This window comes from Melitaea cinxia, chromosome 2, assembly GCF_905220565.1.
Source record: "Melitaea cinxia chromosome 2, ilMelCinx1.1, whole genome shotgun sequence".
Lineage (NCBI taxonomy): Eukaryota > Metazoa > Arthropoda > Insecta > Lepidoptera > Nymphalidae > Melitaea > Melitaea cinxia.
The window spans coordinates 16787147-16799312 of NC_059395.1; the positions used below are offsets into that span (position 1 = coordinate 16787147).

Consider the following 12166-nt stretch of genomic DNA (forward strand, 5'->3'; position numbering starts at 1 on the left):
CTTATCAAAATATGTGGCATAATATATCCTCCATTTCCTTAATTTTGGATATGGCTACACGCTTACATATAAAAACATTCTGTAAATCTTATTTGTTTTGATATACTTTTCATTTTATTTACAGTTTAAATTTAAAAACTGTATATAGAAAAAATAACTTTATTATCATTGCTTGTTACTTTAATTTTATAACATTATAGGTAACGATAAGCTTTATTTAACAGATAAATTATGTTTGTTTAGAAGTAGTCGTTTTGACGTATGTCAAGCGATCACGCTTAATTTTGGGATAGGAAAGCGTGAAAATTGAGTAAAATTAAATTAATTAATTAATTAATACTTTTTAAATATAATGGCTACCTACGATAATAAAGCCTGGTTGTTGAAAAATGTACGTGACGCTTTTATTGCAACCGATGACACGGGGCTATGCGAAATTGTTATGGCAGGTGATGATTTCTCTAAAATATTTCAAAATAAAGCTATAGAAGAGAGGAAACGTGAACGGGATAAACTGTTTTATGAACCGAGTACGAGTAAAGGAAAGGAGTTGGGGACAGATGACGATGAAGATAGGGAAGTTGTGACCCGGTTCGACCCATATCCTGATATGGAAGACAGCGACGAGGACGAACCATGTCCGAGCTACCCACGATTTACCGACGAAATGGCTCACAGGTTAATTTATGTTATTAGATTCCTGTATCTTCAAATCAATGACACCATTGGCATGTGAATAGATATATTAATAAAAATGTTTTTTTTTAATTACTATTTCTGTCTATCGTAGTAAAGCGTGATATAAAGAGCTAAAAATTAATTGTCAATATTTTTTATCTATTATTTTAAAGACATTTTTAGCTATACATTAAGTACTACTTAACTAGATATTTTTAAGTATCTTAAATTTATTTATATGTCCTATTATGGCATTTTTGAAATAATTAATATGATTAGTCTATATTTGTACCCATTTCTATTTATGTTTCATTTAGACAAAGATCAAACACAACACAGTGGCTGGATAAAAAAGAATTAGCTTTAAAAAAGGCAGCTAAAATAAAAGTGATAAAGTGGGAAGATCCACCAGCACAACTAAATCCAGAACAAATGGCTGAAGTATTCGCAAAGATTGAAGTAAAAAAACCAGAAAAGAAGAAATCTTTGTTGACAGAGCAGCTGGAAAACTGTCCAAACCTTCCCCATCGTCAATATCTGGAGTATGCAAAGTTTGATGGCACAGCACAGTTAGGACTACCCGTGAAGTCATTTAAGATATTTATGACGATACTTCCTGAGAAACATCAGAACTATCCCTTAATTGTTTGTGTCATTGCTAATGCTAAGATTAAAGATCTGATTGGTTTCACTTGCTATAAATACAGGTATTATTTTTTATTACACTATTTAATAAATTCTATCCATTAATTATTTATTATTTATTTATTTATTAATACATAAATTATTATGTACATTCATAATTAACGTTTTATGTATTTATTTAGCTTGAAGCCCTATTGTTGGTAATAAAAATAATATCAATAATTATGAAATTTTTTTTATAAAAAAATTGTATGAAACATTGTATTCAAGTAATTATAAAGGAAAATGATATTTGACATTTTATTGGGTTTTCAACATTTGTTTCTTATTGTTAGTCTTAAAAATTACAAGAAGAAAATGATTAATAGTTTAAATTTTTTCCAGCATAGACCATCCAGAAGTAACTCTTGGCTCTGTGCATGACTATGGGCTTTGCATAGCAGAGGATGATGGAGAAGTTGACTGGGCATTTCCTTGCCTGGACAACAATGAACCTTGCTCAAAATTTGGCTTTACCTGTCTCGGACTCATAGACGTCAAACGTAAAGAAAATATAGTACATTGTTCTTATGATCTAAACTCAGCATTCCAATGTTTCCCGAAAGCCTCAGTATCTGGACAAAGTCATATGAACACATCAAGACAAAATACTGGGGGTAGTGATACGTCTGAAATTATAAAGGCAATGAATACTCTTACTGAAGGTGTGTATGGTATTTTCACAATTGTGTTAGTTTATTACAAAGAAATTTGCAACATATAAGTATGTATTTATTTAAATGCTAAACTGTTCGTGGTGCTGCCTCGCATTCAAAGGGGTCTCAGTCCCTATCACAAATGATTACTATCAAACTCGAAAAATACCTTACATATTTCAAAATGTATTTGTTTTTGGATCCATCAAGAAGCACTTCTTAATTGCGACTGTGAGGCTGTTATCTGTAGCCTTCAAAGATAGCGATCATTAGATTGACTTAATATGATACTCGAGTAGATCATACAAACGAAATATAAGGGGCCTTCCTGATGCGACATTGCGCAAATCTGTCTTAATCCACACTATGCCTCTAAATTGTACTGATCGAACTCTCCTTGTAAATTTGTATGTTTAAATAAATAGAAGTAAAGTTTTTCATCAGTAAAATTGTCTTAAAGCAAATACTTTACTACTTATCTAGGAATATAACTTTAAGTTAAAGAACTAATAAATTTGATTGATAATAATTTATAATAAAATAGTAATAAAAACAATACAAAAAAAAATCATTTACTTTGTAATTTCAGGTAATAGAGGGCTTAGTCATCAGTCGAGCATAGATGCCTCACAAGATAAATTATATAGAGTGCAGTTGTTACATAAAGTACGTGCAAACACTCCCGTCCAACTTGGAATCACCCTGGATGCCATTGAAGTGGTGCCTCTCGTGACAAACAGACATGCTTTTTGGGTAAATTTTATTGAAATATTTATTTTAAAAATGCAATTTAGGTCAATAATTTTATTTCAATGACAAAATGATTGTGAATCTATAGTGTAATTAGATTATTACTTAAATGTAAAAAAAAATATTGTATCAAATTAATAATTATTCAAAAATCACCAAATTATATTTTTGTTTATTTTTTTTTCTGTATCGTATTCTAATTCTACGTTTATTTCAGTATTACTGCTGTCTTGGAACCATTATGTGAATTTAAATTAAATCAATTTATCTATTTATAGGCTCGGCCAAAGTACTTTCTACACAGCATAAATTCAATAGCATGGTGTCAGATATTAGAAGCAAAAAGTAATAGAACAATATTTAGAATAGTCTACTCACCAAATCATGATGCCACATATAATGAAAGAAATAATGCAGGTAAGTAACACTTTGTAATTATTAATTATATTTGAATTAAAAAAGGAGTCTCATTAAAAATAACATAGTTATTTTTTACTGCAATTGCAAAGTTGTTTACAGTAATTGTAAATTTTTGACCTTAAATGGTGACTTAAATCTCTACGGAAAATTAAACTTAATTTATTGTAATATAAAAAATATATTATCATATTAAGATAATGTTAAAATTACTTGTTACAATTTGCTCAAATGAATAACAGTATTTTTTGTTATAGCAAATGTGAATTCATATCCTACCACAATATATAAGAAACACGATTTTGAGACTGAACATGACACTGCTAGGAAAATTGTAGAAAAAGTAAACACAATCCTCGATCTACGAAATAGTCCGTGTCGTCGAGAATACAAATTGGTAAAAGAGAAAAAACTGCAGACAAGACGAAGTTTTCATACGAAGCATCTGAGTTGAGTGATGGTGTTGTTATTGTTGTTTAACATAAACTGAAAGTTCCTGAACATTAATTTATTTATGACTGATAACATGAGGTACTTTTAACATTGTCTGTAGACTCCGGTAAGTCTTGTACAGGCACAAGAAGCTTAATGGTTATATAAATGAAAACTAATTAAATATTAATTAGTTGTCAGTTACTACATCAGTATCTTAACTCATATATGACAAACTAGTCAAAATTATTATTAAGTAATTATATGAATTGAATTTCTTACTTTTATTGTAAACTGTACCTCTAATTAGTTATATAAAGTAGTTGTAATTATTGCTGCCAGAAGAAATTAGTAGCTGCCATACATTTGCGCGCGTTTATATATTCCCATGATAAAATTACGAAATTTTGTTTCAATATAAAAATGTGTAACTTAATACTCTGTAACTTTTACTTCTATTAATATACAGATTAAATAACCATCATATTAAGATTTCTTACTAAAAATGAAATGTTAAATTATATTATATAAATAAACTCCACAAATTTTATAAAATATTGTTCGAATTATAATTTTAACCTTTTCACTGTCACTGATAAAAGTTTACAGAGGTCTTGAATCTAGTGTCCCCAGTCCCTACAGTACTCAAATCATGGCAATTTCTATTTTCTTAAAACTTTTTATTTTAACTTTCTCATCATTACTTCTCTTACTTATTACTTCTTATATTTTGTATTATATAATTATACAGTTCATTATTTCATTCCTTGGCACTAGGTGACACATCATCCTGTGTGTCCTACGTGTGCATTGGCGTTGAAAATATTAGATTATTTATTTGTAGCATCGATCAATAAAAGGGATATTAAACGCGCACAATCTAGTGTCCAAATATAAGAAATGGTCCATATTGGTGCCTCGACTAGAAAACAATGCATTTTAATGTGTGTAGAGCCTTATATTGATATCAAGTACTCATGTACACTATACCTATAAACTGATTCAAATGCTATATAAATATTTTACTATAAGTTAAATGGAGATAACTGCTAATGTGTTCATTAATAGTGCATAAATAAGATTTAAAATATTGCTTACTTTAAATAATTATAATTATATGTTTTAAAGACACTCAACTCTATTCCTATGTATAGAACTAATAAAATATTAATTTTAAATCAACATATTTTTAGTCTCCTCAAAACTTATAGTAGAATGGTTCGCTAACTGTAAGTAATTGAAGGTAATACTGTTAATGTTGTAAAATTATACATTTTTATAATTTTGTAATAATTGATGTGAATTGTATATAAATGTGTGGGTTATGTCATTAAGTTGTCATAATTTATTTATTATTAAGATTATTTTGTTCTTTGTGAACAAGGTTCAACAAGCACTATTAGATATAAGTTTTTGTAAACTACAGCCAGAATTTTTTATTTTACAGGTAAATAATCATTGACATAATCTTATTCAGTTTAAATAAAATTCCATAAAAGTATTGAAATTTTAACAATGAATTGAATATAATTGGAAATATGTATATAATGTCGATTCCTTGCAATTGCAGTAAACATAACTTTTAATAATGTCCCCCTGTCTAGTTTTGTCCATATTTTAACTAAATAATTTTATTTTCCTGTTCAGTGTTAATAAACTTGTATGAATCTAATTATTTATAATTGAATTATTGAAATAAAATTGTTATGAATGATATTTAATTTGTTTACTTCTTGTGTGTGAGTGTATAGGTGTGAAAGTGATATTGATGTTTTTTACAACTATCAGAAGTGATCACTATTAGAAGTTAACAACTACCTATTACCTATCATCCTTAATAAACTGTTGATCATTAATCGCCTGCTTTAAACTTATGTGAAAGTTAATAATGAAAAAAAAAATTTTTTAAATCTCTGTAACCGGAACCAAAATAATCTGTTCATCAAATTGATCTGAAATAAAATCTGTTTCTGTATCCAAAATAAAAATTTCATATTAGATGCGGGGACATGTCTAATTAACTCTTACACATAAAGGACACGTCTAATTACCATTAAACATAAATATAAACACAAATTATAAATTAACGTAATAGTAAACTAAAAAATTAACACTTCTTAGTTCTGACTAAGATTTTCTAGTTTTATTGTTGCATGATCAACATTCAGGAGTTACTCTTAGCCCTTAAGTTTAAATAAATATTTATAATATTAAAAATACAATAGCACTTTTTTTCGTAAAAATAAATTAAGAGTAGAAATATAATAAAAGGCTACGAAATTATTAGTATTTTAATATATTTACAAAATTACAAAGTACTATGTAAAATATTTGTACATTAAACTTATATACATGTTAGGTATTTAATTAATAAAAAGGCCTTATAATTAAATCAATTATAAGTTCCAAGTATTTAATGAAATATTTAAGATTTCATATTGTGTAAGGACTTATTAAGTGGGATTAATCTATACAAATAAATAAAGTTTGAGTTTCTGTTTGTAATATTAAAATAACCGCTTTTTACTAAATGCATATATGGATGTATACACGATACACATACCAAAATAGCATTTTTTTACCATTTTCGTCTGTCGGTCTATCTGTCTGTTTGTTCCGGCTAATCACTGAAACGCCTGGACCAATGTTGACGGGAGTTTCACTAGCAGATAGTTGATATAGTAAGGAGTAACTGAGGCTACTTTTATTTTAGAAACTCATTTATTTTATAACCCTGGGAACTGAACAATAACTTTTTTATTAAAATCCACGCTAGGGACCACTCTTTTTTTGTTAATTCCCACGCGGGCCCAACTAGTTATGCTATAAATTACACACTTTCTATTTATATTAAAAAACTAAAGATGCATTAATAAACGTAACACAGATAGATATTGTTAAATCTTATCCAAAACACCTGAAATAAAACAGAGACAAATATTGGGTAATTAACATTACAAAATTATAATGGGATTACTATTTATAAAAGCAATATTTATTGTGATTGTGCATTAATTTAGTATAAACCTGATTACAATTTACAATACAGTATAGTCCATTTAGTACGACTGCGCATATAGCAACAAGCCGCTTATAACGACGTATGTTTGGTTTTCACATGAGCTACTATGGATTTCCATCCGTTTAGTACGACTTCACTTACAACCGACAGAATTTAACACAAAATTGTATGGTTAACGTCGAGCATTAACATGACACGTATGTATTAAGAATCTTAAGTAACATTTAGTTAAGTAACTATACCCTATGGAAAAATCTCATTAAACATGGACAAATGAAGGTGATCTGTAACGAATGCAGACCAAATTCCCATAGACTCTCCTTACCTCAGTATCAGAATTTAGTCTACATTTGTCCGTGTTTTATAAGGTTTTATGAGATTTTTCCCATAGGATAGATGGTAACATTTGAATAACATATGTGGCACTATAGAATTCCTTGGGTTCTTAAAACAATCCCTTCTTTTGGCTTTCTAGAAGTGTTACATAAATCAACCCTTGCCATAGGGACCCAAAATGTACACTCGTATTTTTTAATTTTTTTTTTAAGATGTAGCTTCAATAAATAAGATTCTGCACTTCTGATCGGTCATCTCATTAGAATTAAATTAATTAATTTCAAGCAAAAACAATATTGGCTTCTTTAAAAGGAAAGTTTTTCCATTCAGGAAAAGAGTTTTATTATACAAAGCTTAGAAGCTGGAGACTCGAATGTAAGAATTGCGAAGAATTTGTCGTAGAACATTATGGACACATTATGGGTATGCACTTCAGACAATGCGTTGGCGCAACAGTCACAGCGCTGGTTTGTGGCTGTTGGACTGGCGGTTGCAGGTTCGACCTCCACACATGGCAAACATTTGTATTAGCCTACAGATTTTTGGCCTGGTCTGGGTGTTTGTGCAGTCTTTGTAGTTCTCCCCACCGTGCCTCGCTGAGCACGTTAAGCCGCCGGTCCCGGTTATAATCATGTACACCTGATAGCGATCTTTACACATAGTATGGAATATATCCATCAACCCGCATTAGAGCAGGGTGATGGATTAAACTCTGATCCTTCTCTTACATGGAGAAAGGGGCCTATGCCCAGCCATGGGATATTACAGGCTGAAGCATATACATTATATTATATTTTCAATCAAGTTGTTTTCTTGAACAGTCATATACATATTAATTAATATAAATAAAAACCTAATGCATTATTTTAAGAAAAAAAAAATTAAAATTTGCAGTTCATTTAATACGACTTCCGCTTAGTACGACATATATCACCAGTGTCTTGGGTGTCATTATAATTGGATTCTACTGTAGTTATTTTATTGTCCAAAAATGTAAATGTGACAACAGGAGGATATATGTAGATTTATTGTCTATGCTTCATAATATCCTTAAACTTATAGTTGGCTCAAAACATAAACACCAATTTAATTTTCACTGGGTTTAGAGCCTGTTTGAACAAATTAGTTACTAATAAAATTTATTACACACATGCTTCAGGCAGGCTCCCTCCAACCAACTGACAACTGGCCCTCATACTTCTAATAAAATTAAAAATGGCACATTATAGTGTGATTACATCTAATCTTTTATTATTTACAATAGTTATCTAAAGATAAAATTAAGATAGTAACAACACAACTTACTTATAAGTTAGCCAAATGTGTAAATTGTAAAAGTCCCAACATGAATATAATATAATAATTTACATTTCAGACATACTTGTGGATCTTTAGCCTTATTTGAGAAATATAGTAATAGCTTTATATACAACTATTTACTACTTATTGTAATTAATTATTGGTTGCACTGATATTATATTTATTTCAATAAAGTTAATTAAACATATTCATCATCATGTCATTCTATAGGTTCAATTGTGCTGTTTTCTAGTATGTAATCTGTGATTTCTTTAACTTTCTCTTCACAGTAGCTCAAGAGATGATTGTCAAGATCCATTGCTTTTCGATACAGTTCTTTAGTCTCGTTTACACATTTGTGTAAATGCAACTGGGTGTCAACTATTTTTGATATGTTTACTTTAGCTTTCAAAAATTCAATATCTTCATTTGATAATGTTGCATATGAAATTCTAGATCTGCTCGGTGCTTTCGTTGCCATTTGAAACTGTCTGAAAACATTAATGAATAAAAAGATGATATAGAATAGTTATTACATATGGTTTTATTGCCAAATGTATTTTAATTTTATTTATACAGATTGTATTTTTCTAAAATAAATTCAACTACAAGAAACTATAACACATTTACTAGGTTCACTGTAGACATATAATTTAAAAAAAAGTTCTCACTGTCGTAAGTCATGATATTTGTTGCGTCTGTTATTAACTTCTGTCTTCCACTGTTCTTTCTCAGCCAATAGACTATTGTGATACCTATAAATAATACGAAATACTGTTTACTAGCTCAAATTCATTCCTAGTGCGCTGCTTATAATATTAAAAGAAAATACCTTAACAGTTCCTGTTGGTGTTTGTCATCAAATTCATTTATCTTTTTACAAACATTCTGGTCAACAGAATCTGTACACGTTTGAGGTACTGAAAAGTCACAAAAAATAAATAAACCTAAAATATAACGACAATAAGAATAGCTATTTTGATATGCCAAAATTATATGACTACTCGTTTTAACGAAATTAAGACGCTCATAAAGATCATACCAAAAGAATCGCGCCTCTCGAAGAATGTTGAACGCCTCCTTCTGGGCGGCGATCTAACTGCTTGCTGAACATCATTTTCAGTAACAGAAATTTCCATTTTTAAATATTAATCCAGCCACTATAAATTAACACAACCACAACTTTTTAACAAATTCAAAATCATAAATACAAACTGACAGTATGACATATTTAAACGGACGCTGCTTATGACAGTTGACGCCCAAAAATAAATTAAATTATAAACTATATATTCAACGCAATTTTAATTTAATATATAAACACTTTATTAGAAATAAAAAGGAGAGGCCTTACCACCTACCTTTAGTATCTAATATTTTATACTTTTTTTAATTGTTCAAAAACCTTGGTCCATTATTTTAGATCTATGGCATTATAAGGGCCGCGTTCCACTACATGTGCAATGGACTATAAATGCATCTTGAGCAGTTTTTTACCACTGAGTAATTTAAAATATTGTATATATCAAAAGATGTAAGTATTGATAAATGACTTCTTTTTCAATGACTTTATTGATTTTTAAATAAATACAACGTAGTTGAATTGAGCTATTGAAAACCTATCGATTAGTATTTTTTTATTACAAATATCCATTATATTATCCATTTAAAAAGATGAGTACGATGACTCTGTTTTAACGTCTCCATTAACAATGAATGAATAAAATGCTGAAAAACCAAATTTTTAAATCATATATCGACGTAACGGAGTTCTGAAATTTATGCGAAAATGAGTGTTAACAATAGGGAGCCGTAAGTAACGTAAGGTTGAGTTAATATCTATATAAACATGGGATTTTTTGTGTTTAACAAAAGTTTTGCATATCTAAAACCAACTAAAGCACAGACCTGTGCCATTGCCATATAAATATATGGCTGTGATCTAAAGTTGCATTCTTACAATATATGCAATTTAGTTTTTAATAAATGCATTATGCTCCTGTTTGATATTATAGTTGCAAACTAATTTCGTTTGTAATAAGATTTTAGTTTTGTTGTACTTACTTTAAATAATAATAAGATATTATTAGACAAATAGGACACAATATTATACATCTGGTTCTTTAGTGTTAAACGTGTGTTAAGAAAGGAAAGGTTGTGTTCGTTGTTGCAAAATTTTATAAACTTGTAAGAAAAATGTAAAATTAATTGTTTGCTGTAAGTTACAGTTTTATATATAATTTATTTTATAATATATTATTGTATAAGTGGATATATAATTTATTTTAAATAAAAGAAAATCCGTAAAACTGAACGGATTTTCAAAGTCTGACAATTTTGACGTTTCTTTGCTTCGAGTGTAAAATACAACAGTGATCATTATTTCATCGGTAAATATAAGTACATATATATACCACATTGCAATTCAATTGTGTTTTTTCTTTGCTTCTGATAAAAGATATCGTTTTTAAAATGTCTTGTTCTCGTAAGAGGACCTAAATACCGATGGGTAAGGAAAAAAAACGTTTTAGCTTGTATACTATAGGTTTTTTCTTTAGTTATACATAACGCGTTGATGTTTGTAATTCACCCTTGATGTTTTCCAACAGAATACAGTGATGGAGTTCAATGAATGTCATCTAAAAGAGGTATCAGACCCTGTAGGCATTGTGATATACTCTGATCGATCACAGACCCCAAGCCCGACTCCCATTTTAAGTACAAATGTATCCGGCGATTTAGAAGACGTTTTAAGCGACGTACGTAAAAGAACAAACATATCTCGTCCATGTCAATAGCTTGGTTAAAATTTTAACGAGTTAGCTTCCTAAAATTTAGGAACAATTCTGGTTCTCAATATGTTTTATTTCTATTATTTCAATATTTGTAAATTGTTCGGATATAAATGAGCATTTTGTTTAACAGTTTATTAATTAACGTTGTCATAATATTTTTATTGTTGAAATGATTATTTTGCAGTAAACTTAATAATGAATAAAGATCCAATAACATGTAAAATTGTTAAGTTTCTGTAATTTAAAAAATTTTTGAATAGTTACTACCTACATTCAGTTTCATTAATTATTATTATTGATTGTACTTCCATCTCAGTCAATGATTTTAGAATATCAATTAGACATATATTTCTAAGAATTGACAAGTTAACATATTTTTTTATTAATAAAATATTATTCCAGGCTATATCTGAATCTCTTCAAAGTTCCCTCAGAGTTAGCCGCAGTCAACTGATAAATCAAGAGTTAACTATTCGTCCTGAAGCTAATATCGAATCAAATATTCCAGAAGGTCTTGACCTCTACAAAGTTATATTTGAGGTGGAAAGCGATTCAGACATTACAATGAACGAATTAGATGGTACAAATCAAACTAACACATCTACGAAGCAGGTTAGTAGCCATTTTTATTATATAGTTTTTTTTTTAATTTTATGTAACTACAGAATTTATAAACCTTAATAGTGAAATAATAAATAGAGATTAAATTATTTAAGTTAATAAAAATGAATCACTGAAATATATATGCATAGCAATAAAGTACTGCACTCAATTTGTTATACAGTGAAATTAAAAACTTCTGTCTTTTTTTAAGTTAATTCTAAAGAAAATGTAACAAAATCGGTGTAATCACAAGAAAAATATGGTGGTATGGAATTGGCCAAGTCAGCTAGTTATTTATAATTACATAATTATATTTCTAACAGAGTATGAAATAAAGCTTGATCGCTGCACAAATATGCGCTATCTATAAATAATGCTTATTTGATATTTTGAAATAATCTCCATCACTTCAGTCTATCACAGTCCACTGTTAGACATAGGCCTCCCCAAGTTTGCACCAAACATTATGGTGCGAACTCATGTGTTTTGCCCAT

At 29.0% G+C, this 12166-nt stretch overlaps 3 protein-coding genes across 3 annotated transcripts in view; 2 read left to right on the forward strand and 1 right to left on the reverse strand.

Moving 5' to 3' along the window:
• Positions 1-253: 253 nt before the first annotated feature.
• LOC123661011 (target of rapamycin complex 2 subunit MAPKAP1) lies at positions 254-3639 on the forward strand. The gene is made up of 6 exons (XM_045596031.1): positions 254-678; positions 996-1385; positions 1708-2036; positions 2608-2771; positions 3047-3185; positions 3443-3639. The coding sequence occupies exons 1-6, from the start codon at positions 353-355 to the stop codon at positions 3637-3639; spliced, it is 1545 nt and encodes a 514-aa protein (XP_045451987.1). The 5' UTR covers positions 254-352.
• A 4559-nt stretch (positions 3640-8198) lies between these two features.
• LOC123661023 lies at positions 8199-9512 on the reverse strand. The gene is made up of 4 exons (XM_045596042.1): positions 9317-9512; positions 9107-9194; positions 8946-9029; positions 8199-8765 (listed from the first exon to the last, which is right to left on the reverse strand). Exons 1-4 carry the CDS (start codon positions 9411-9413, stop codon positions 8495-8497), a joined length of 540 nt encoding a protein of 179 aa, XP_045451998.1. The 5' UTR covers positions 9414-9512; the 3' UTR covers positions 8199-8494.
• Positions 9513-10602: 1090 nt separating this feature from the next.
• The window catches only part of LOC123666045 (rab GTPase-activating protein 1-like), a 44584-nt gene continuing 43020 nt past the window's right edge, over positions 10603-12166 (forward strand). The window contains exons 1-3 of the mRNA XM_045600256.1: positions 10603-10664; positions 10884-11033; positions 11472-11681. Of these exons, the coding sequence (XP_045456212.1) occupies positions 10893-11033; positions 11472-11681 (351 nt within the window). The 5' untranslated portion in view covers positions 10603-10664; positions 10884-10892. The remainder of the gene's footprint in view (positions 10665-10883; positions 11034-11471; positions 11682-12166) is intronic.

What these genes read in the sequence shown, in the direction of transcription:
- LOC123661023 (XM_045596042.1), bottom strand. Translation starts at nt 9,413, where the DNA reads ATGGAAATTTCTGTTACTGAAAATGATGTTCAGCAAGCAGTTAGATCG. An exon ending in CACCAACAGGAACTGTTAAG is followed by an intron (nt 9,030 to 9,106) that starts GTATTTTCTTTT and finishes TATTATTTATAG; the next exon opens with GTATCACAATAGTCTATTGG. An exon ending in AAATATCATGACTTACGACA is followed by an intron (nt 8,766 to 8,945) that starts GTGAGAACTTTT and finishes TAATGTTTTCAG; the next exon opens with ACAGTTTCAAATGGCAACGA.
- LOC123661011 (XM_045596031.1), top strand. Translation starts at nt 353, where the DNA reads ATGGCTACCTACGATAATAAAGCCTGGTTGTTGAAAAATGTACGTGAC. An exon ending in TTCACTTGCTATAAATACAG is followed by an intron (nt 1,386 to 1,707) that starts GTATTATTTTTT and finishes AATTTTTTCCAG; the next exon opens with CATAGACCATCCAGAAGTAA. An exon ending in CAAACAGACATGCTTTTTGG is followed by an intron (nt 2,772 to 3,046) that starts GTAAATTTTATT and finishes ATCTATTTATAG; the next exon opens with GCTCGGCCAAAGTACTTTCT.